This window comes from Boleophthalmus pectinirostris, unplaced genomic scaffold (genome assembly GCF_026225935.1).
Source record: "Boleophthalmus pectinirostris isolate CB_2022bp ecotype Guang Dong unplaced genomic scaffold, ASM2622593v1 HiC_scaffold_3, whole genome shotgun sequence".
Lineage (NCBI taxonomy): Eukaryota > Metazoa > Chordata > Actinopteri > Gobiiformes > Gobiidae > Boleophthalmus > Boleophthalmus pectinirostris.
This window is the reverse complement of record NW_026571299.1, coordinates 17,995,017-18,021,605: the sequence shown is the minus strand read 5'-3', so window position 1 is coordinate 18,021,605 and position 26,589 is coordinate 17,995,017. Positions and strand designations below refer to the sequence as shown.

The window sequence follows — 26,589 nt, the reverse complement described above, 5'->3', positions numbered from 1 at the left end:
GACCACTTCCATTTTTTATATTTATCTAATTTGGAAAAAAAAAAAAAAAGTTCTGAGATTCAGACTCCATGCATTAAATACCACACATAACAACACAAAATAAGGACATACTGCATGTTTGACCATGATGAGTGTTAAGCACTGTTGTAAAAAATATATAATGATAACAATTTAATAACACTCTGAAAGCGACTCCTAAACATAAATCATGAATTCCACTGCGTATTAATACTAACACTAGTTAATTAATATAAAATTTTTTTTAAAGGACCACAACCCTGAACAGCCAGGCCCACGAGAGCCAGGCTCAGACTTCATAAACTATGGGTTTTCCTGAGGTCTTTTGTTGATTCAGCCAGTGTAGGGTGCAAGCTTTAGGGTGTGTCTCTGACACACAGTGTGTCAGGTGGGACGGAGTTCTTAAACAACAGCCGCCATGTGAGGCTCACTTTTACAGCCTCACTTCCGACAGTCAAACTCTGTCCTACAGAAAAGCATGATACTTCGTTGTATTCTTCTAGCAGGTAAGTGTTTTACTTTCTTTTCGGAAGGCATTGTATTTAGTTATGAAAACACAACCCGTTAATGTAACCCATACGAAAAATCACTGCAGTATGTGAGGGTTTGTTTGTAGTGAAAGTAACTTTTATAAACTAGTGCAAAGAAGATGTTTCACATGGCTTTAATGTGGTATGATATGTTATTGCTTAATGTGTAATGTGTAACTTTCTCCTTTGAAGCGGTGGCTGCAATGTCCCAAGCTACGTCTAGTTGCTTAATGGGAGCTTGTTACCCCCCAAGTGGAGACCTGGTGCTGGGCAGAACTCAGCAGCTCTGGGCGTCCTCCACCTGTGGCCTCTTAGGCTCTGAGGTCTACTGCACACCTTATCAGCAGGTACAATCCGCCTCCGTGCACAGGGCTATCTGAACTCACTTACCAAGACATCACTGGGGCCCTAGTTTTTCTATCACTAATTGACCTGCTTCTGGTCAGTTTCTCAAGAAAACATTGTGGTGATTCCAAGGACCATTGTGAAAAGTGTAATTAACCTTGTCAGTTGTCTGAGTCTTCTAACACAGGGAGATGGTCTAGAAGATAGTTAAGTTTATCTATGTACTATTGATTTCTTTAAAATATAGTACTCCTGTGATCTTGAAGACTAATGGATTTTAACTGTATACTATCTGTGGCATTATTATTTATTTATTTATTTATTAGTTTAGGGGTAATCTACATTAATAAACATTTCTATTTTCTTTTCTTTTTTCTATTGTTCATCTGGTATCCCTGAACATATGTTTAAAAAAAGTCACCCTATTGACTATAGGCTGTAATTCTTTATACTGGTATTTTTAATAATCTTATAGCTCCTCCTTGTCAGATGATTAGTGTTCCATCAGAAAGCTGGGCTGTAGTTTTGTGCTGAATACAGAGTTGAAATATGGTATATATGTTGCAGAGGCGAATGAAGTGCTGTCCTTGTGATTCACGAAACCCAGAGAGTCAGCTGGCCCACACCATCCAGGACATCGTCTCCACCACTGGACCTGAGCGCTGGTGGCAGTCTCAGAAAGGTGGGTAATGACGTGTTCTCCAGATCCTCTATCTACACATCACAACACAATAATACATTTAAAAAACACAAGAAAAACTAATTCAACCAAAGAACTGGCAATGTTCATCTTCCAGGTGGGATCTGTGCTTTACTCTGAGAAGACATTTATTCTTTTCCAGGTCTTGGTTGCTTTTTTAAATATTTTAAATCAATTTCTATTATTTCAACATAGTTTGGTGCCATAATATAAACTCAATCTAAAAATGTTGTTTAAATGGCCCATATTACATCATTTTCTAATCTATGTTATAATGTTTTCTCATCAAACATATACCTGGGGTTGTGTTTTGTTTCATTCACACATGTTTAACACACAGACTTTTCATATTTAGGTTGAGTTCTATTCCTAAACAGGAAGTACTCTGTTCCACCTTGTGATGTCATGTGGTAATACAGGAAGTGCTCTACTGTGTTTTTAAAAGTCATACACCCTCACTAGAATCATTTGGATAATTTCAGCTGTGGTCTTGTCAATCTCTTCTGAACAAAAGGTTAAAGGAGCTGTTAGGTAGAAAACTACCACTACATGACATCACAAGGTGGAACAGAGTATTTTGAGCTTTGGAGATGTGGACAGACTAATAATCAAGGATTACGTAAACATGTGTGAATGAAACAAGACACAATTCCAGGTATGATTTAATGAGGTAACAACATTAAAACATGGCTTAAAGCTCACAAGAGTCCATTTTGTCTAATGTAGGATCTTTAATATCTGTTTTTGTTTGTGTTGTATTGTGTAGGAGTGAGTCCTGTCACAGTACAACTAGATCTCAAAAGCCTGTTCCAACTTGACAGTCTTGTCTTGGACTTTAAGGTAAGATGTTTTCAGAATAGTCACTAGTATTTAATTTCTACTTAATATTTTCTGCATATTTTTGCTGAAGAAAAATGTTAATGCTTGATATATCTCTGTGACTGCTGTTGTTTGCAGGGTCCTCGCCCTCAGGCTTTAGTAATCGAGAGGACTCTGGATAATGGCAGGACATGGCAGCCTTATGTCTACATGGCTACAGACTGTCCCTCTGCTTTCCCTGAAGTTCCCACCAGCACCCCAATGGACATGGATGACATATACTGTTACACACTGCCTCCTATTGGCAGTGATCTGTACAGGGATCACCAAGTATGACTTTTTTTTACTACTTTTACTAGTATTCAGAACTAGAGTTCACTCACTCTCAGTACTTGTAACTACTAATCCCGTCACGATAATTACTATATTGACTATTTTTTGTTGTATTACTTTAAGATTTTAGCTGCAAATTGTTGAGTAAGTAACTTCTCAGGTTAATAATTTTCATTCTGCTATTTTATTTGTTGCAGCTCAGGCCTTTTAAAATTGGTTAACTAGGATTATCCTGCTTTGTGTCAGTAGCATAAAGTAGCGTCAATATTATGGTTTATTGCAGTATATCTCAGCAGCATTATATCATGGTTCACAATTTGTTATCATGACAGGCCTAGTGACTACAGATACAGAGATTATTCACAACATTTTTATTATCACCAGGTGGTACTGATAGCATGATATTACATTACATCACCCATTACTGGTTAGGGTATACGGCTATTGGTGGGTTTCAGATTATAGAAAGTGATGATGTCAAAATCTTAGATGGGGCAAGAGACATTTTCCCTTTTGATTACATTGTACCTTCTGTTGAAATATCTAAAAGGTAAATTCACCATTGTTGAACCTGATGATTTCTATTAGTGGCTCGGGGTGTGCAAAAATATTGAAATATCAAGATATTGTGATACTAAATTTGGTGATACAGTATCGTTCTTGTGGACTGCTGTGTTTATATATCACCTAGAGGATATTTTTAGTTCTTATAGCATTTTTTTGTGACCACATTACAGTAAAATGAAATATATTAGGGTTTAGTAGTAGTAGTCTGTACAGAACTGCCCTGAATTTCACATTGCATTCTTTCAGATTAACTTTCGGCCTTTAGAACAATACATGTACGTTCCAGTTCCCAAAGGCCAGAAGATTGAAGGTAAGATTTAAGGCACTTTTTCATAACTAACTAATTATTATATCTAACATTTGTGAGAAACTTGCTTGTATTGCTGTTGTGGGCAGAAGTCTCCGGTCTCACGGGGGCTCAGGGTGAAGCTGGTCCAGTTGGGTGAGGTGCCAGAGATGCCAGGCCGTTCTCTGAGCAGGTTCTTTGCTCTGAAGGAGATGAGGGTAGTGGGACGCTGCATGTGCCACGGACATGCTAACAAATGTCTGCCAGACACTTACCCAACATACGCTAACAATGTCCAGGTATTTACATGTTTTTTAGTTTTGGTGTACTGTACATGGTTCTCTAACATTCTAACCTGCTTCTATTTTGAAGTAGGCTCTGTGCACAGCAGCATGCTACTCAGTTCACTCTCATTGCTAACAGTCACTTTTATTAAAATCGTAAAATATAAATCAAACAAACAATTCAAATTGATTAAAATAAAGACTAGCCAGATATTTTTGTAGGTATAATACTCCTACCTACAGAAATATTTTGCTGAAGCTGAAGTATTTGTTTTATTTGTGTACTTTATACCATCCACATCATCCACCCTCAGCTCTCTGTTCACTGCTTTCTGTTTAAATATTGATATATTTTAGCACGACTCCACAAAAGAAGTTAGAAGTTAAACTGAACAAGTACTAGTGTTGCTAACAGTGAGGTTGCTGAGTATTATTGTGCGAGTGTGAGTCTATTAAGCTGGAGCAAAGGTCACATGAATGCTGACCGTTTGTCCAGGTTTATAATTGATATCTATAATTATTGGGCCTACCCACATGAAACATCTTCCCAGCATCTTAAAACAAAAAGACGTGACTTTATTCAGTCACAAAAGGTGTGAATGATCCAGAGTTATATAGACCTGCTGTACTCAACATCTGAAATTAAATAGTCTTTCTAAACTGGCTTGAATGTAGCCTGCAATCCATGAAATGACAGCCTGTAAAATGTGTGTGTGTGGTTGCCAGGTGCCTTCTCGGTGTGACTGTCAGCACAAACACAGCAGGTCTGAACTGTGAGCGCTGTGCAGACCTTTACAATGACCTGCCCTGGAGAGCAGCGGAGGAGGACAAACACACACGCATGCAAACGTAAGCTTCTGGAATACATATAAAAAACACAGACAACATAGAGCTTTTAGAACAGAGCTCAATGACCTTCTGGTGCATACTATAGGGACAGTTTGATTAAAATAATAATATATTTCTTGTTTAATGCCATTAGTGTTCATTAGGTAATGCCAATGCCAGTTGAGTGATCATAAGTATCAAATCACAAAGTTTTATGTTTTACTTATTTTTTCTCAGCAAACAACAAAATATCCTGTCTCCATTTAGTCTTACTGTAGCAGTTTGGATTTCTGTCTACTTTCAAATGTTAAATGGACAAGTGTCTTCAAATTTATGGTTTTACCTAAATTTTACAATTTAAAATAGCAAATCTCTCAGTAGAAGCTAGAGAGATCACATATATTTTTTTTTCAAAACTGGAAACAGAACTGAATATCCTGTAACATTTTAAGTTAGGCCTATGGTTTGTCTGTGCCCACCATTTTCCTTCTGCAAAATGTACAGAAAACTATGTAAATTGCTTTATATTTTCTGTAAATAAAATAAATCAAATCAAATATTAAAATAAAATAAATAAAAGTACAAAAAACAAGGGATTCAATGATTACATAAGCATAAAGTCTGAATAATTGTCTGAATGTCTGTAGTTTGATTATGGATTGTCACAATGTATTTGTGTTTTTTTGTACTTTGCGGTTGCATTTAGGTTGTGAGTGTAATAACCATGCCCAGCGCTGTCGTTTTGACCGGGCGGTGTATGAGGCGAGCGGGCGCCGCAGTGGGGGCGTGTGTATCGACTGTATGCACCACACCACCGGCCCCAAGTGTGACCAGTGTGCCCCCGGGTACCAGCCCAACCCCCTGAGCCGGATGGACCGCCCAGACGCCTGCATACGTGAGTCACAGTTACTTTTGTCTAAGATATATTTTTTTTAAATAACATCTTCAGAAAATCTAAATCTAAAAACGTTTGCATTCTTTTTCCAGTTAATTATATAGGAATGAACTGTGACATAAATGTTGGAAATACGCACATTACTGTAAATATAAACAGCATTAAAAACTGATATTTTATTAAATTTGTATTGCATCTTCTAAAGTATTTAAACAGCTTTATGTTACTTTTTTCATTCACTCTACACACTTAGCAGCATGAAATTACTTCTACTAGTCTACTACTAGTAGACAGTGTTGGGAAGGTTACTTTTAAAATATATTCCCCTACAGATTACAGATTACAGACCCCAAAATGTAGTTTGTAATGTAATCCATTAAATTACTTAAAGTGAGTAACGTAATCTGAATACTTTAGATTACTTGATTTGCTGTGGAGAAGCAAAGACTAGGATATTTTCACATAAGATGTTTTGTCTGCTAAAAGACAATGAAAAGCCCAGTTTTTCCTTAACCGTATTAAAAATATTATTGATAGAAGAGGAGGAGACACGGTCCGCGCAGCATGGTTTAGTCCTGTTAAATCCTGTTTTAGACCTGGTTTTAGTCCTGGTTTAGTCCTGGTTTAGACCTGGTTTAGACCTGGTTTTAGTCCTGGTTTTAGACCTTGTTTAGACCTGGTTTTAGACCTTGTTTAGACCTGGTTTTAGTCCTGGTTTTAGACCTGGTTTAGTGTCCGGCAAAGAGTGGAATTTTGGAAAAAAATAAAAGAAAAGGGGGATTTAGCCCAAAATGTAAAAACAGGAAAATACCGCCATGTAATCCACTTATTTCAACAAAGTAAATGTAATGCAATTACCACTCACTGAAACAGTAACTGTAACCGAATACAGTTACTCATAATTTGTACTCTGATTATGTAACTCCGGTACATGTAATCCGTTACTTCCCAACACTGCTAGTAGACTACTTGTCTTGCCCAAAAGCACATAGACAATAAGCATAACCTAAACTGAGATCAATCGCCAGACCTTTGAGTTAGAGGGTGAATGTTGTGCAGAGAGTTATCAATTAAAAATAATGAATTATAACCTCTCACTGTGTTTTTTGCAGGCTGTGCGTGCAATGCTGCTGGGACAGTGAACGGGGCCCAGTGTGATGACTCCTCAGGCTCATGTCGGTGCAAAACCAACGTGGAGGGTCCTGAATGTGATCGCTGTAAACTGGGCTTCTACAACCTGAGCCCCTCCAATCCAGAGGGCTGCACCAGTGAGTGCCCTCGTGCCATTACACTACAACTACAGTCACTTTAACATTTACCTGTCTTTGTGGATCTCCGTCATGGCCCTCATTTTTTCTTACCAATTAGATTCTCTCCAGTGAATTTTTACAATGCAAAAAAACTATTACGGTATCTAGCATACATTAAAAATAGAAAATAGAAATAATCTTGATTTATGCAGCTTTATACATGACCAGGATTATAAAATTGTTTTGTAACATTAGAAAGCTCAAAGACACTTCACAAAACAATAACAAAATAATTTCTTAAAAAAAGAGAGAAAAAAATCTTAATGGTAAATAATTCTGAGAATGAGCTTGATTTAGAAAGAGTTTACTTATGTATTTTTAGCAGTGTATGCCCTTTATAGTTTAATAGTGTATAGTGTAAATGGAGAGTTTCTCTGCTATTTTAACCTGTTGACTCTAACTCCACCCTTGTCTTTGGTTGTGTGCAGAGTGCTCCTGCTTCCCCTCAGGCTCAGTGTCACAGAACTGTGATGCAGTGACCGGTCAGTGCCCCTGCAGGCCTAACTCCGCTGGGCTAAAGTGTGACACCTGCTCCCCGGGCTTCTGGAGGCCTGCAGGGTCTGAACGCTGTGTGCCCTGTGCATGTGACCCCACTGCTGCCCTGAGCAACGTCTGTGATCAGGTATGGCTCCTCCTAGTGGACAGGTTTTGTATTACTAATCCCAGTTTTTTGTTTTATTAGGGTGAGCGGTATTAACAAAAATGAATAACTCAGTATTGTTTTGGCTAAGGTTAATGGTGATATGTGAACAATATTTTAGCAATCTGTCCAAATTGTAAAACATCAAATAGTAGGTGGTTGGACTGTAAACTGTGCATAAATATCACATTATACCAACAAATCAAGTTTATTTATTTAGATAATTAATATTATGATAATAATGTTATAAATAGTGTCTTCAATATTCATATTTTGCACATTACAAAACAATACTTTCTATATTAGAATGTTTTTGATATATGTGTTCCACCATAATGTTTCCTTCCATCTTAATATGTAATAGAACATATATACAACATAATTATCACAATATACTGTGTACATTTCTTTAACTTTTTAAAACTTGTGTTGACTCCTGTGTTCTCTCATGCTCTAAACAGCAGACCGGCCAGTGTCAGTGCAGATCAGGCTTTGGAGGCAGAACATGTGCTGAGTGTGCCAACCATATGTTTGGAAATCCTTACAGAGGCTGCAAACGTGAGTAAAGTAATAGATCAAATTGTAGTACTAATTTGAAATGCTTTGGACTACTTGGACCATGATCCTTTGCTCAGTTTTATCACTACAAACATGCATAGATTATAATTTCAATAATGTTTTTTATCTAGAAAAGAATACCAATTTTTTAGACTCCATGTTTAAAGCTCAATTGAACAATATATTTTTAATAGTTTGAATATATAGTTTCATCATTTGTGTTATAATATTGTATGAGTATAATAATGTATTGACTTATTGTATGGTAATACCTTATTATTTTCTGTGTAGCATGTGACTGTGACAGAGAGGGCACTTCCCAGAGGGCTGTAATAAACAGACAGGTGCGTGCTTGTGTCGGCCTGGAGTGACAGGTGCACGCTGTGACACCTGTCGCCGGGACCGCTGTGACTCCTTCCCCCAGTGTCAGACGTGCCCCTCCTGCTTCTTCACACTTGACGCCCAAAGACAGAACATCAGCCTGGCTCTGCAAAATCTAAGGCCCTCCGGGATCCCTGGACCATCCCCGGACTTTGGCCCCCGCATCCAAGCTCTCGAGTCCAGCTGAACAACATCAAAAACTCCATCTCACTCCCACCAGCTGTTGCTATAAAGGTCGATAAGGCCAGGTCACGATGGGTCAACTTCAGTAAGACATTATTACTACTATATATATTATTATTATTATTATTATTATTATTATTATTATTATTATTATTATATTCATTTGTTTGGTTTCTTTGATAAAAACTTAGACTTAGATAAACTTTATTGAACCACCAGGGAAATTATTTGGTCACAGTAGCTCACATGTCACAATATAATATACTATAATAGCAAAGAGCAAAGATATAAAGAGGACTGGGAATTTATTTATTTACATATTTGAAACATTTGGACATAAATCAGCCTGAGTTAGCCGAATGGAGCTAGTTTGCATCTGTGTAAACAATGCACCCTAAAGTAAGTAAAGTACAAGCACAAGTAAACAAATTTACTGTTTTTTGTTTTGTTTTGTTTTACATTTGTTGTTGTCATTCGAGGTAAACATTTATCAGAGTATCTAGTAGTAGAAAATAATAAGTCTGAATCCTCTTTGAAACATTTAAAAGTATGTAAATGTGTGTCTTGTTACAGATCAGAGATGGACAGAGTTAAAAATAACTTATTGCCCTTGGAGAAAACACAGATCTGGAACCAGAGCTGGATAAACTGCAGGATCTACTCGACTCCTTGAATTTGGAATACAAGACCAAAAGTGACAACCTGATTAACACAACCAGTCCAACTGACACAGGTACAATTTACATTATTTCAAACTTATAGGTGACAGATGTTTCAGCAGATATTATCATACTTATTGTAAGGAACAGTTGTGGAACAGTAAAAAAAAAAAAAACACATTTACTCTTTTCAAAGAAGTGTTCATCTGTCATATCTAAGTTCGCATAAATCATATATTAGAGGTGCATTGTGTGACTTTTCTGGTGCAGGGTCCGTCACCTGCTTTTCTCCATGGAGATGTTATTGCTTTGTCTTGCTTCACAGTATGGCATTAAACCTTTCTATCATCATGGAGTCCAATACAGACAAGGTTATTAGGTATTTCTGAACAATAAAAACACCTGTAATTGAATAAATGTAAGGTAGATTAGCTTAATGTCATATTGTGGAACATTCCAAGCAGAACAATGACATATCCATAAAAACAAGAAGGTGGACCCCCAACCGAAAAGTTACATAGTGCACCTTTACTCTAAATACAGAATACAATGAACATTATGCTTATTGCAGTGTACAATTGTATCCTTTCAGTGCATCAAAAATATGTACAAATTGCCCTAAGCACTATATAGCAGCATTAAAAACTATAAACCAATACAATTCTAAACTAATCCACTCAACTTTCATTTCTCTGATATAACATGTAGAATGTTTAAAAAATATGAACAGAAAATAAATAATTTCATATTTCTATTTTTATTAGCTTTGGCAATAAAATAAGTTATATGTTTTGTGAAGAAACTCATGAACTTTGCTAATATTTTTTTCCCTAGGGCCTTTCTCTGCCATCAAGAATGCCTATAACGAATCTACAGATGCGGCCCGAAATGTGAATTCATCTAAGAAAGTGATCCAGCAGGCCTCAGACATTAGAGAACAGATAAAAGACAAGCTCGATGAAGTGCTGCCCGTCAACACCAGGGACCTGAGCCAACTGAACAACAGCTTAGCCTCAAACCCTGATCTCAGTCCTCTGACCAAAATGGTACCCAGCAAAATGTCTTACTTATTTTTCTTGAAAGGTCTTATATTATGCAAAATTGACTCTAATGAGATGTTGTTATCTCATCAAAAACATACCTGGAGTTGTGTTTTGTTTCATTCAGACATGAGCGATACTTTATATGTTTACATCTTCAAAGCTCAGAATTCTCTGTTCCACCTTGTGATGTCATGAAGCAAACATTTTCAAGTGAAGCATTTTTTTTTAACCTTTTGTTCAGTAGAGGTTTGCAATTCCAGGGCTGAAATTGTCCAAATTATTCTAGTGAATTTGAATGGAATTTAAAAGCACAGTGGAGCACTTCCTGTATTACCGCATGACATCACAAGGTGTTTTCCATTGGAGAAAGAACTCAGCCTAAATATACAGAATTTGTGTGTAAAACATGTGTGAATGACACAAAACACAACTCCAGGTATATTTGTGATGAGAGGATCAGAAAAAAGTGACATATTATGGCAAATTTACTTTTATGAGTTGTTCATGACATTCCCTCATCATTAGCTTATTCAGATTTATATTTCAATTGATTCATGCATGCTTGTGTAATCGTATATTGTCCTGCATTCAAACCTTGAGTGCTCCAAAAATTTTCAGTTTTCACCTATCCCTTATGTCCACACACAATTTACTTGCTTGTAATCCTTCAAAAGAATCCAGACTCTGGGTCATTTACATTCAGTTTAAAAATGTCATGTAGCCATTTTTCCACAATGTAAATGAAAATGAACATCTGCTGTTTTCTACCAAGAAATTTCACAATGATGTTCTGCACTTTTGAACAGAAAGTGACTGAACCTGTTTATGTCATTAAGCAGTTTTAGAACAATATTCCTGTTTACATAGTTTAATAGTAAATACTCAGACATATGTCTTGTTTTTCAATAATATTATTTTACTGTTTTATCTGGTGTTAACATTGTCTCTACATTGTCAGGTGTGTGTGGTAAAGTTCTGTCAGAACCGTGCACGCCTCTGCAGTGTGTGGAGGAGGAGCTGTGTCCCCCTGACGAAGTGCCCCCCTGTGAGCCGGGCAAACCCTGTGAGGGCGCACTGGGTCTGGGGAATAAGGCCACTGATGATGCCCAAGAAGTAACAGACAAACTGGACGTGCTCTCTAAAAAGATATCAGACACAGCCAAGAAGGTACAGAACACAGATCTCACTGGTCTAGTAATATCTGTCACAATAATTACTGTATAGACTTATTGTTCATCCAATAATTTACTTAATGACTTTTAGGGGTCAATATTTATCATACCTTTTTTTTTTTTGGCACAAATAGTAATTACATTAATAATTCATATACATATCAACACAGTCTTACACATTTGTACATTGTGTTTATTTGTACTGCTTAAGTTAATTTCAGCTCATGTTTCATTATTGGTCTTCAGTATTAACATTTATGAAGATATTTTATAACAACAAACAAATCGTACTTCAAAAATTGTTATTGTGACAGACCGACTGCCAACAGCACTGCTCCAGGTTTCACCAGCTTTTTGTTTTATTCTGTAGCTTCAGAAAACACAAGAGAGCACCAACCAGGTGAGACAGTCTGCAGAGGAACTCACCAACAGAATAAAAGAGGCCAGAGATGCACTGGAAGAGGACTTAAAGAAGAGCCGTGATGTGGTGAAGGAGCTAAAGGACTTCCTGTCAGGTACAGCTTCTCCAATACAGTGTAAATCCACCACCCATTACCTTCTCAATGCTTGCATAGTTACCATGGAGCACAAAGCTTTTAGTAGTACTACTCCCTGACTCTGCAATTCCTTTCCCACGTAACATTCAAAGTTGTCAATCCATAACACAATCCAAAACGTAACCAGACATACCTTTTTCATCCCCTCTTCTCAAATGTCTCATCTTCTTTTAACATTTTTATCATTGCACTAAAGCTACCATCTGTAAGCTTTTGTCAGCAGTAGATGGATGATGTGAGGACCTGTTCCCATCTCCATCTGGTCTTTTTCTTTTAGGCCAAAGCTGACACACTGTCAAACTGCAGTAATGTAGACAGCATCTAGTGGTGGTGTATGAGAATATACTGGTACCACATTGGCCAATCTAATTACAAATGGTCACTTTTTATAATGACTTTTACTGTGTTTTTCAAACTGTTTGATGGCATATTGCATTTTAATTTGCTGTGGGGACCTTGAAAAAAATATTACCTTCATTATTATTAAAGGTTCTGTATTACACTAAATTGACTTTCCTGCCTTATCACAAACACACCTGGAGTGGTGCTTTGTTTCATTCACATAAGTCTGAGCAATTCTTTTTTTCTTTTTATTAGTCTGTCTACATCTCACACAAGTTAACAATTTCATTTTAGCTTAAAAACACAGTGGAGCACTTCCTGTATTACCACATGACATCACAAGGTGGAACAAAGTGTTTTCAGTGTGAGAGAAGAACTCAGCCTAAATCTATAGGGTTTGTATGTTAAACATTTGAATGAAACAAAACACAACTCCAGGTATGTCTTTGATGAGGAAAAAACATTATAAAATAATAATTCAGAAAAATATAATTCAGAAAAAAACGTAAATTGGTTCCTTTAAATGCACAACAAATACATGTGTCTGCTGTCTATCTAATTTCCCAACTCGTTCCAGATCCCGCCTCCAACCTGACTCACATTCAGGAGGTGAGTGACTGGGTGCTCAAGGCCAAACTCCCGGTGAGCCTCAAAGATTTAAAGACAAAGCTGGATGAACTCAAGAGCCTGGCCAGCAGTCTTCCGGACAGCACTGCAGTTCTCAACCAAGCCCAGCCCCAGCTGGAGGCAGCAAAGAAACTGCTCCAAGAGGCACAGGATGCTCGGTATGTCCTGTTTTAGAAAGTCAGTGTTGTGAAGAATACTTCAAAAATGTGTTCAGCTACAGAAAACTGAGTACATGCATTAAAATGTTACGTGGTCGAAGTGCTGTATTTGGATTTGATACTTTGCAGCTGATCTCATCAACATTCTCTGGCGGTGTGATGGTAACTGTAGGCACTGCTGTGTCTGAAGCTCTATTAGACTTTAATTTCACCTTTTTTATTGAAAATAAAACACCTAAACAGGATCACGAATGCTCGTATTGATCACAGGCTGCTGAAAATGTTTTGTATTTTTTGTTGAGTTTTCAGATGATCTTAAATTTTTTTTGGTAGTTAGTGTGCATTGTGTATGGTAACTTCTGAACATTCTACCACCAGTGCACATCCATGTAGAACTCCCTCAGCGTGATGTCCCTGCAAAGTATCAAGTATTACAATACTTTCACATTGAGTTACATTATGTTATATTTAAAATAGGAAAGTAACTCCCTTAAATAAAACAGTAACTGTACCAGAATACAGTTACTCTGGATTAGTATTCTGAACATATATATTTTGGAACACATATTAAGTTACTTTCCACTACTGTAGATAGTATTGTTTCATGCAGATAAATGTGCTGTTTCCTCCTATATAATCATGTTTTTTTTTTTTTTTGGTTGTTTTTTTACAAGGTGCATTGTGTTACTTTTCTGAAAGAGGGTCCATCAAATGCTTTTCTGATATGTTATTGCTTTGTCTGGAATATTTCACAGTATAGACTAGACCAAATCAGACCAAGCTGCAGGTCAGATCTTTAGAGGTAACCCCACTCACAGTCAGAATGCCTGTTTTCCTAGGTATTATTGAGGTATAAAACCACCTGCAATTTAATGAATGTAAGTAAATGTAGAGCTGTTAAATAACATATTGTGGAACATTCCAGGCAGAGCAATGACATCCATAAAATCAAGCAGGTGATGGACTCTTAACACAGTTACACAGTGCACCTTTAATGTATGAATCATTATCTGTGTTATGGAGTAGGACCATGAATGTGAGTGCTGAACATTTGTTTCTTTGTGGACAGGGACACAGCCAAAGGAGTGAAGGCAGATGTGGATGGCCTGGTGGATGGGATGAGACACATGGAAGAATCTCTGTCAGACCTGGAAGATAAGCTCCAGGATAGCCTGGATCTCATAGACAACCTCACCAACAACATCACCAAGGTCAGTCTACCTTTCGCTACAAGGATCAGAGCAAATGTGGATTTATTGCTGATTTTCTTTTCTATATTTTAATGTCCTTCTTGTACTGCTTAGGTAAAGGAGCAGCTGACACCAGCAGAGAAGGCTTTGGATGATGCCTCTGTATTACTAAAACCATTAAAACCCAACCTTGACGAGCTCAAAAATCTGCTGGATGAAGCAAGACAGAACACACTGGATACTCAGGACAAGGCAGATCAAGCAGAGGAGAAGGCAAATACTACAGCTGAGGTGAGGTGGCAAATTAGAGGCATTCACATTATGGACAGCAGTACACTTACTAGTATATTCTTACTAACATAAGGTGTTAACTGTCCTCTGTTAGACCAAAATCTTAAAGGTACTGTGTTTTGCAAAATGGACTATTGTGAGCTTGTTGGACTGTTTTTACCACATCAAAAACATACCTGGAGTTGTGTTTCTTTTATTCACACATGTTTGAGTAATCCTTTATTATTAGTTTGTCTACATCTCCAAAGCTGAAAATGCAATGTTCCACTTTGTGATGTCATGAAGTGGTAGTTTTCAAGTTTCCAACACAGTGGAGCACTTACTTTATTACCACATGACATCACAAAGTGGAGCAAAGGGTTTTCCATTTGAGAGAAGAACCAAGACTAAATATGCAGGATTTGTGGATTAAACATGTGAATGAAACAAAACACAACTCCCGGTATGGTTTTGATGAGGAAACAACATTATAACATAGATCAGAGTCCTCTATTAGATAAAAAATATTTTTTGTCATAATCACTGCGTGAACAGCAACAATGTAGTAGATAAATATAAATGTGTATGACTTAGCTATTGTATGCTGTATCTCTGCTAACTGTCTTGTTTTTTCTAATAGGACATGAAGACCTTGGAGAAAGAGCTGGAGACTCTTAAAGCCAAAGCAGCTACCAGTGCACCTGGTGGTGATGCAGCCGATTTAGGGCCACGCCTGACGAAACTTCAACAAGACGCCGTGGCTCTGGCCAACACCACCGACCACATGTTCAAAGCACTGGACGGTAAGTTTGTATCTTTAATTATAAATGTCCTTGGGGGGGTGAAGCTAACTGTAGGCACTGCTCTGTTAAAAGCTCTGTTACTCAACTTAGACTTAATCTGAGCTTTATTTTACAATTCACCATCATCTGACCAGAAAGTGTTGATTTGTTTGGAACTACAACAGGTGAGATAATTTGTGCAGTTAAATGTCTCACATGTAAATAAAATATACAGTCACAATATCGCTTCCCATGAACGCTCGTATTAATCACAGGCTCCTTGATGTCAATGCAATGTATCAATAAGATTTTTAGGATATTTCCAAGCAATGAACCAAGTGGCTCATACACTGCCATAAATTACCAGAAGATTTGGATGGTAAGCTTAATGTTTTTTTGTCTTTCGCAGGTAAAGCAGATTCCATCAGACAGCTCCAAGACGAAATCATTGCGAAGTCTAGCATGCTGGAGGGCCTTGATACCAAACTCAGTGACCTTCTTGCTCAACTGCGAAAAAGAGCCCACGAGCTCCGCGTTTGCCAAGCCTGAGGACCCTAAACTTTATTAATTATCTTCGGGATAAATTATTTATCTATCTATCTAAACACAACTTGTACTGGAAACAGCTTTGACTTATGGGACACATCATATATAATACCAGTCAAACGTTTAGACTAATCATTCAGTGCTTTGTTTCCACTTTCTACATTTAAGATATATTCAGAAGACATCAAATATATGAAATTATTTATGAAAGAAAAAAGTAAATTCCAATCAATTACATTTTTCCCAACAAAGAAAAAGGTGGGTAATTTGATGATTTTGTTATTAAATATTCAAAAATGTGAATTATTTAACTTTTATTTTTGCTCTTTGCTAGATAATTTCATACATTTTACTTCATATATTTGATGTCTTCTGTATGTATAGAAAATGTCATAAGTAGTAAAAAAAAAAAAAACACTGATTGAAAGGGCGAGTCCAAACTTGAATAGCGCAGAAACACAAGACAGACAGATTTTGTTCCAATATTCACTTTTATTTTATATTTTAAATAAATACTCTTTTATTTTCCTGGATCATCCCACATACAGTTTTCATGTACATGTTTATTACGTTTTGCTTGCATATTTTTACTGCATCAGAGACAAAAAGAAATGTGTATAGCATTCACATAGAGAGAATGGAGAAAACACTGCACTGCCAGCAGTTACAATACAAACAGATCGGCATCATTACAGCTTGTGGCACTTGAGAAAAACAATAATGAAGAGATAAATACATGACATATAAAGTAGTAAAACCTTTAAATAAAAGTATTGCAATATTTTGTTTTGTCATTTACAAAGAAAAAAAAAAGTATTTATAAACACTTTGACATGAGGAAATAACCTTCAATTGGCCAACTGTGAATGGCCACAAAACCTGAAGAAAAACTAAATAAAAGTGTCAAATAAGCACAGGGAATATCGAAATCTTTTTAACACTTACCTCAGAATGGACTGCATTTATATTTAGGTTACATCAAGGAGCACACTCCAGACTGTGGTGTCAAGTCTTTCCTATAACAGCAATAAAAAACAGTTGTCAATTCAGTTATTATAATCATATACAGTATGTTTGTAATTTTCATTGTTGCCAAGCTTTGAATTTCCTTCAGGATCAATAAAGTATCTATTTATTTATCTGTTGTCACTTTGAGTTTATTTTTTAGCAGTGGACAAAGAAGAAGAAGAAAAAACATTTTACAGTTTTTAAAGTCAGAGTAAAGATCACAATTAATATATCCTGTTTAAAAGTGCACTAAAGCCATTTACTGAGACACTTCACTCTGATTGGTTAACTCCACCTGTCACTCAGTCACAGCATTAGAGAGGTCGTCTAATTAGATGAGTGGGAGGGGCAAGTGTGCGTATTTGAACATGAGGCTGTTGATGATATTACCAAAATAGCAATTGCATAAGAGATCAGATCACATTTTTTAATCACCCACCTGGCTTATAATATCTTTAAAAAAAACTAAAATTGCAAAACAAAACAATTATGATATAGGCTGTATATAAATGGACATAGCTAACCCTCTAACCCAGGGGTGTCCAAACTTTTTTCATCACGGGCCACATTTCTAAACACAGATGAAGCAGGGGGTCGATCGAGGGCCGTAGACTGGAGCTCAGTACAGTGAAAAAACTGCTTGTTTTTCATGTCAGGAACGACCTCCTGGCAGATTTAGATCACCTTGGCGCGCACATCCTCCTGATCGGTTTCGGGTACTCCTGTCAGCCTCAGATTCCATCTTCTTGTATATGTCTCGATTTCGTCCATGCGTCTTTGTGCCTCTTTTACAGGTTTCTCCAGCACTGCAACTTTCTGTTCTAGTTGTGTCACTCGTGTGGTTACCTCCGACAAGTCCGTGGTCAATTTTCCAAACTTTTCCTCCAGGCTGGTAAGTCGTTTTTCGATGCAGTCACTTCTGGTGTTGATCAAATTTTCAATTGCGTCAAAGCGCGCAAAGATTTTACTGATCATAGAAGGGAGCGCAGGCGCGTACGTAGCGACGTCTTTGTTTCGTTTAGCCAATGAGAGAAGAGGAGAAGCTCCTACGCATTACACAAACCTACGGCGCATATACATTTATTTTAAGCATTTTGTTCACAGATGTATAGATTTGTTTGGGCTTTTCCTACGTTTGCATTGATTTACACACAGGTATCAATGCAGGTGTCACTGGTCAAATGGAACCATCCTCGTATAACATATTAATAAAGCAACAGAGATCTATGTGCCTTCAGGAGCTAGAAAAACTTTAAATTTCCAGCTGCTGCATTAAGATTTAAACTTTTGCATTAAATGGCTTAACAGGTTTTAAGGGGCGTGTGTGCACTTCATTTTACACATTGTATCGTTACAGCCTACGTTTGTAATGGCTAACAACTGCCCATCAGGAAACCCATATCTCTTCCTCTCCTATGAAGTTATAGCCTACTATTCAAGAAGAAACAGATATTTATATACCGTTTGTGTATACACAAAGTGCATACACATTTGAATTCTTGTGCAGGGAGAGAGGGCTGTCAGGGGTTAAAAAAAAAAGTAGCCTAAAGGGCATTTGCAAAATATACATTGAAAAACACATTGAAAACATCATCGGAGTACACCCAAGGGATTGTCAGCTCTGAGCCCTCACATGTTGAACATGTTTGTATTTAGAACACAGAGGCTGTGTCATGTGGTGTCCACTGCAGCTCCGCCTCTCTGCCTCTTCAGCAGATGAGAGCTCCAGAGTGGTCAGGTTCATCCAGGAACCTCAACCCAGCAGGACATCACCGCTCCCAGGTAGGCAACTCAATTTTATGTTTGTGTCAAGTCTTTAGCAATCATTCCTATGACATAGTTGTCATGAATAAGATTATGCAGAATAGTATATGACTGACAGTACATTAAATTGCATCTTAATATATTTTTGCATGCATTAGTTTGCAGATTATAGACTAGGGCTAAATCTATGATACAACTCTGTGAAGATTTTTATGTTTTATTTTGTGACAAACTATAACTAGATTTTTGAGCATCATCACCAAATTTATGACTTTTAAAGTGAAGAGTTTTTTTCTTTGATGAGATTTTTGAAAATATGAGACATTTTTGAGAAGGTACAGGCAGTAAACTATGATTGAGGACCCAAGCACATCAGATTAACTCAACAGTGCTATTTATCTGTCTAATCACTTGCTGCCCTGGGTCTTGTGTAAGTGATAGGAGCAGGGCTTTAAAAGCAGGTAAGGGCAGCTTTACATAACAGAACATATACCTTGTCTCAACCTTCAGGCATGATGTATTTCTTTTTTTTTTTTCTTCAGTGTTTAGTTTATATCACATGAACAAACACACTAAGAAACAAGGCCTGTATGCACACAATTCTGACACAGTAAAATAGTTTATTGTATTTCCTGCAGGAGTCTGCTGTAACATCAGAGCCAAAATGGGGCGGAAAGAAATCATTTGCAGCTGGAAGAAAAGCATCAGTAACATCAAAGATGTCTTTGACTTCAAGGCCAAAATGGGAACGTAAGTTCTAGAGAAATAGTTTTCAGATTCTATAATGTAATGATGTTAAACTCTCAGATGGAGGGCAAGAGACAGTTTTTCCAACTGATAGTACTGAGAAATTTACATTGACAACTTGAACCTATTAGTAACTAGATCCTAGAACCGTATTAATTTTAGGTGCCCCGCATCAGTGTTAAATACAGTTAGTATAAATGTTGTGATGTCATCTGAAACGGCGCATAGCATACAGTTTTTTTCTTATACATTTTGAAATACTGACCTGGACCAAAAAATACCTTCATTACAAAACAATCATCTGCCTTAATTTAAATTTGTTCACAACCACATGAAAATGTTTCCCAGAGGAGCATTTTTCCAACCGTTACACTGTACAGTATAGTGTTTTTTTTTTTTTTTCCCCTTTCAAATAAAACCAGGACAAGAATCAGGTGTGTAGAGGCAGAAAGCAGCTTAGTTGTTTGTGAATGAGAGTGGTGCGTGTGCTCTGTTGTGAGTGCTGACGTCATAGCTTTGAGGGAACATCCTGACACTACTTCATTATTGGATTAGTCTGAGCGTTCCTCTACAGGTGTACTGCAAGGGATGTGCGCATGTGGAAAGGCCAGGTGCTTCTGTACAACCATGAGGAACGCACAGTATACTAGTTTAGTGGTTCTCAAACTGTGGTGTAGAAGTATCTTGATATCCAGCCTCCTTGTGGTGGTACTCACGATCATCTACAGTTCTGGTTTTGTTCAAATTAAGAACAGTTTTATTTACATTTTGATCTTGGCCACAGATTAGCATTGTCACAATACTAAAATCTCAAACTAGATTTTAACTTTAAGAGAAAGGTGCAATACCAATTTTGATGTAATGTAATGTAAATGTAATTTTAAAAACAAAATTATACTTGATTCTATGATACTGTCCTGTGGTCCTGTTCTAATTCTGATATAGGTCACGATTAAGGTCAAAACTATTAAAAAATATATTTTTTCCGTATTGATAGTATCTAGTTTTTGTACTAGATTTAGTATCAGTTAATATCTGCCATTTAAGATATTTGAACACAACCACTTTTTAAACTGTCATGTTACAGACCTGGTTTAGATCTGGTGGCATTTCGGAAGTCAGATATGCTACAGTATAAGGTTGTTACTCTATGTGAAAAATATTGAAAACCACTGCACAAGATCATAACTATGTTCATTATCAGTTATTGTATATCTTGAAATGTACACCAGTGCTACAGATTAACCGTTCTCTAATTTTATCGCCAAACCCTCACGTCTCTCTTGTGTTCCATCATGTTTACAATAATAATCCTGTTTTAATATTTACAGAGGGTCTTTTTCTGAAGTCTATATGGTGAGAGAGAAAGCCACAGGGAAATTATTTGCTCTCAAATGTCTCCGAAAGAAGCATCTGGCTCACAGCAACCTGGAAAATGAAATCAATGTGTTGAAAAGGTAAATTGCTTATTCTTTAAAGATGCACTGTGTAACTTTTTCTGGTGGAGGGTCTGTCAAGTAGTTGCCTTCATGGAGATGTTATTGCTTTGTCTTTGTCATAGTATGATATTACGTCTTTCTATCTTCATGGAAACCAAAACAGACTAAGTTACAGGCCAGATCTGTGGAGAGGCAACCCCACTCATAGTCGGAATTCTTGTTTCTTTTAGGTTTATTTTTTTTTTAGCAATAAAACCAACTGTAATTGAATAAATGTAAGATAGAGCTATTTAATGTCATACTGTGGAACATTCCAGGTAGAGAGCAATGACATATCCATAGAAACAAGCAAGTGACAGAACCCAACCAAAAAGTTACACAGTGCATCTTTAACACAATTTCTCACTTTTCACATTTCAGAATCAAGCATGAGAACGTTATCGGTCTAGAGGACTTTTATGAGAGCCGGACACACTATTACCTCGTCATGCAACTGTAAGTGTAGACAATTACTTTTTATTGTTTTGTTGAAAGGTCTGAATAGTGCTGTAAGTTATCCAGTATTAATTTCAGACAATGTATCTATTTAACATGTTATTGGAATGTTGTTATTATAGTAATTTTGCTTGACAAAGCTATTTCACGTTTCAAATTTAAAAAAAGTTCTCAATATTTGTGAATTTTGATGTAGAAAAAGTTTATTGACCCACAAAAGTAGGAAACAAGGAACAAAGAGCAAATAGAATAGTAATACAAATACATTATCTTGAATAGTAATAGTATCAAAAAACTTAATGAAAACAATATAGTAAATCAAAATGCTAACCTAGTATACACTTCATGTACAAGAAGAAATATGACTATGGCCTCATTGATATAAAGCTATTGCATTATATATACCATAGTTTATCTAAATGCCCATAGCAAACCCACTAGCCGCCATGTTCCAAATAGGAAGTGCTCATGGTGGCTCCATCAGCTTTTTTCAATTGACTTTACATTGAAAAATTGTCACCCCTCTCTCTGTAATTGCTGCAAATCAAAATGTTAATTTTTACCCCCCTTTTTTTTATCTGTAAATAAATTAATATTTCTAATATGGCCTAATATGACTCAAAATTTGCTCCTATAACTGCTAATCTTGTGAGGTTTGTTTTACTGGAGCCAAACACTATGAGTGTCGTCACACTCCCTTAGTCCACTTCTATATACAGTCTGTGTATAGTGCTTCAGCTGAAGTCCTGTTAGTGTTGTTGAACTGCAAAAGTGTAATCTTCTGAATCCTGTATTTTGACTTTTTATTATTACTTATTAATTACAGGGTATCAGGAGGGGAACTGTTTGATCGGATTGTCGATAAAGGTGTGTACACAGAAAAGGATGCGAGCTCAGTGGTCAAACAGGTGCTCCAGGCGGTCAGTTATCTGCACCAAAACTGCATTGTACACCGTGACCTCAAGGTAAAACAAAACATACAAAACATTTCTGCTCCTTTATCGTTGGCTATCATTTCTTACATTGTTCCACATTTTGTACACAGCCAGAAAACCTGCTGTACTTCAACTCGGACGAAAATGCCAAAATTATGGTCAGTGATTTTGGGCTGTCTAAGACGGTGGAGCACGGCGTCATGTCTACAGCCTGTGGAACTCCAGGATATGTGGGTCAGTAGGGTCTCTGTGACTTTTCATAATATTAATAGTGGAAATCAACTGAAATATGTGTTTTTTATTAACCAATGCCAATACCAATTGTTCAGAATTCAAATAAATTCAGTATATAATTTGGATTTACTACAAACTCATTTACAAACCCTGTCAACAAACCCTCTTCATACTAAATTCTTCAAATTTCTTTAGACAGCTGGTTAGCTCAAACAAAATATTGCTCTTTGCTGGAGATTTAAGACTAAAAAGTTCAAATATCAGACACATCTATGTGTCTCTAATTAACTTTGTGATATTTGTTGTACTAATATTAATAGTTTTGTAACCCTGTGATATTGTATTGTTCTCACACATGCAAAACACAATTTCCCCTTATTGTATGGTTAAATAAAAGCTAATTAAAAGTGGTGCAGGCTTCCTAAAACACCTGGATTTTTTAAGGGAGGATGAGTGTTCATATTATTTTATATGTTTAATATATTTTCCTTATTTTATGTTTTGTTTTTTGTTTTGTTTTTTTAGCTCCAGAAGTTTTGGCCCAGAAGCCCTACAGCAAAGCAGTGGACTGTTGGTCTATTGGAGTCATCACTTATATTCTGTAGAAATTCATTATTCTTTCATAGATCTAGTTACTTACATTGTATTTTCTTTTGTACTTCTGTGTGATGTAATACTTGAACATTGTGTTGCAGGTTGTGTGGCTACCCTCCGTTCTTTGAGGACAGTGAAACGCGTTTGTTTTCAAAGATAATGAGGGCAGAGTATGCTTTTCATTCTCCATTTTGGGATGACATCTCTGAATCAGGTACTTACTGTAGTGTTAGACCAACTTGCTTATCTGTGTAACCATTTTAGCTTTTTACAATATTGATTTAAATAATGAGTTTCTATTTAATACAATCAGAAGCATACTAATCAGTACAATCTATCCGAATGTTCCACAGAATGGCATTAAACTCATCTAATTAATTACCTCTCCATGGGTAACTTGGCTCGGTGGCATACGTGCTTGTCTCCATAGTGATAGATATGTTTAATGCCATGCTGCTGAACATTCTTGGCAAAGCAAAACATATCTTCAGAGTCAAGAAATTGCGGACCCTCCACCAGCAAAGTGACACAGTGCAGCTTTAAGTACAGCATGAAAAATGGTTGACCTGCAAAGCTTGAAAATAGCATCAGGGATTAGATATGACCTTAGGCCTGATATAGCTGGAGTCTTTGCTGATGTAACAGACCTGACCTGCTGGATTAGGACTAGAATCGCAAGAGCAAATCCTATTAGGGTACATGTTAGAAGTTAGAAGTACTGTTCAAACCTAAAAAAACAAGTTCATACCAAGATGGTGAGAGTCATGGTCCAGTGGTCAAAACAAAGAAAAGTAACATTAAACACATGGGAAACTATACAATAAAGGCACGTTTAGTGAATGGGATTATAGTAACACCATCCTCTGTCAGTGTAATGCTTGTTTCAAACCTTATGAATACATATTGTTAATTTAGTTTACAGTTTAGTTATTCCAGGTTAGACAAGGAAAATTATGCACAAAAGTGGGAAACTAATGTGGCAAAAATAAAAATGAAAGAGAAAACTTTAAAGATTCAGCTTCATTGTACTTTCAGATACTGTTACAATAATCAGCTCTAATAATTGTGTTATATGATTATCTGACTCTTAGTAGCCATGCACCCATTGTCTAAAAATGTCCTCCACAGCCAAAGAGTTCATCAGGAAAATGATGGAGAAGGATCCAGCAAAGCGTTTCAACACAGAAGAGGCCCTCAGACACCCATGGTGAGTGCCCATTTTAGGTTAGGATAGATTAGGTTCTGTTTATTTGCCATCTCTCTTAGTGCTTGTTTTGAAACTGTGTCTCACTCTTGGCTCTCTCTGCAGGATCGCCGGAGACACAGCCAAAGACCAGGATATTTATCACTCTGTCTGTGAACAAATGGAGAGGAACTTTGCCAAATCAAAATGGAAAGTAAGTGGGTTTGCTGCTAACAATCATTCACGCAAAGGACCAAAGTAAAGCAACAATGTACACTACAGTCACTGCCACCTACAGTGCTGTCAAGCAATGTCATAACAAGGGGGTCCCCAACCATCTGTCTAGGGCCCAAAACAAGGCCAATAAAGAGTTTTACTTCTTTTTAAAGTCTACCACTTTATATATTTCACTCACTTCTGCTTCAGACCGTTTTTTTCAAAGTATGGTTAGAGCTGTATGCATTCTGTGGTATTATTACTTGCCCCACCCCCTTTCACCAGTCCCTGAAAAATGTTATGTTTATTTCCAGTCCTTAAGATAACAAAGGTTTGGGATCTCTGTTGTGACACGTACATTGATAAGCATTTAAATGTATTTACCAACAAATAGATGTATTGATTGTAGATTGTAAATCATTCTGATCCAAGTTGCTAGGGGGTGACAGACAATATGTTTATCCAATAATTACTGAACATATTTTCCACATACTAAAGAGCGTCAAGGAATTATAGATGAAAATATAATGTGTCTCCTTCTGTCTTTTGTTCTTAGCAAGCCTTCAATGCTACCTCAGCCATCCACCAGATGAAGAAGCTACAGTTATCTCGCAGTGAACCCTCTCCCACTGCGGAATCCCTACCTCAAATAGTGGTCCAGAACTCCTCCCAGAACCCCCTCCGCATCCCAGTCAATACTGATCCTAATGGTAACATGGTGACTGGTCATCAGTCTGGTAACGAGCCGAGCAGAAGTCTGTGTCCCCCGCTCAGAACTACAAACAGTGAACCGGGAGGACAGTGCCAGTCTCCAGAGATGTCCCGTGAGATCCGCTCCTTTTATTCTGAAAGTGACACCACCTACCAGGCTTCGCAAATGTAAGATTGATATATAAAACAGCTAAGTGTTCATCTGTATATGTAGGCTTAAATCATAGACTCTGTAATAAGTAGATTAATGGAGTGCAATGTCACCCATAGTTTTCAGCTCCAGTCAAATGAACCTCACAGGGCTAGCAGTTATAAGAGCGAATTTGGAGTCAGGTCCGTATTAGAAATAGGAATTTATTTACTTACAAACTAGAGAAATAAAAACACCGGGATCATGTAGAGCGGGTTAATACCAAAATGACAATTTCCCAATGTAAAGTGAATTGGAGTTGATGGAACTGGAAGTGCCCACATGAACACCTCTTATCTGGTTAGAGGGTTAGCTATGTCCATTTATATACAGCCTATAGCTTAATCGTTTTGTTTTGCAATTTTAGTTTTTTTAAAGGATATTATAAGCCAGGTGGGTGATTAAAAATTGTGTTCCGATCTCTTATGCAATTTCTATTTTGGTAATATCATCAACAGCCTCATGTTCAAATACGCACACTTGCCCCTCCCACTCATCTAATTAGACGACCTCTCTAATTCTGTGACTGAGTGACAGGTGGAGTTAACCAATCAGAGTGAAGTGTCTCTGTAAATGGCTTTAGTGCACTTTTAAACAGGATATATGAATTGTGATCTTTACTCTGACTTGAAAAACTGTTAAATGTTTTTTTCTTTTTTGCCCACTGCTAAAATAATAAACTCAGTGACAATAGATAAATAAATACTTTATTGATCCAGAAGGAAATTCAAAGCTTGGCAACAATGAAAATTACAAACATACTGTATATGATTATAATAACTGAATTGACAACTGTTTTTTATTGCTGTTATAGGAAAGACTTGACACCACAGTCTGGAGTGTGCTCCTTGATGTAACCTAAATATAAATGCAGTCCATTCTGAGGTAAGTGTTAAAAAGATTTTGATATTGCCTGTGCTTATTTGACACTTTTATTTTTTATTTTGTTTTTCTTCAGATTTTGGGGCCGCTCACAGTTGGCCAGTTGAAAGCTATTTCCTCATGTCAAAGTGTTTATATATACATATATTTTTTCTTTGTAAATGACAA

The 26,589-nt window shown here is 36.9% G+C and overlaps 2 protein-coding genes and 1 pseudogene across 2 annotated transcripts in view; all 3 read left to right on the top strand.

The window, feature by feature from the left end:
- LOC129410989 (laminin subunit beta-3-like) overlaps positions 1-320 on the top strand; it is an 8,262-nt gene extending 7,942 nt beyond the window's left edge. The window contains exon 12 of the mRNA XM_055160305.1: positions 269-320. Within this exon, the coding sequence (XP_055016280.1) occupies positions 269-320 (52 nt within the window). The remainder of the gene's footprint in view (positions 1-268) is intronic.
- A 70-nt stretch (positions 321-390) lies between these two features.
- Positions 391-17,162, top strand: LOC110165756 (laminin subunit beta-3-like; annotated as a pseudogene).
- A 2,297-nt stretch (positions 17,163-19,459) lies between these two features.
- camk1ga (calcium/calmodulin-dependent protein kinase IGa) lies at positions 19,460-25,521 on the top strand. Its single transcript, XM_020930945.2, has 10 exons — positions 19,460-19,545; positions 20,874-20,999; positions 21,402-21,476; positions 22,303-22,441; positions 22,522-22,645; positions 23,171-23,246; positions 23,341-23,453; positions 24,368-24,446; positions 24,549-24,636; positions 25,195-25,521. Exons 1-10 carry the CDS (start codon positions 19,460-19,462, stop codon positions 25,519-25,521), a joined length of 1,233 nt encoding a protein of 410 aa, XP_020786604.1.
- Positions 25,522-26,589: the final 1,068 nt, after the last annotated feature.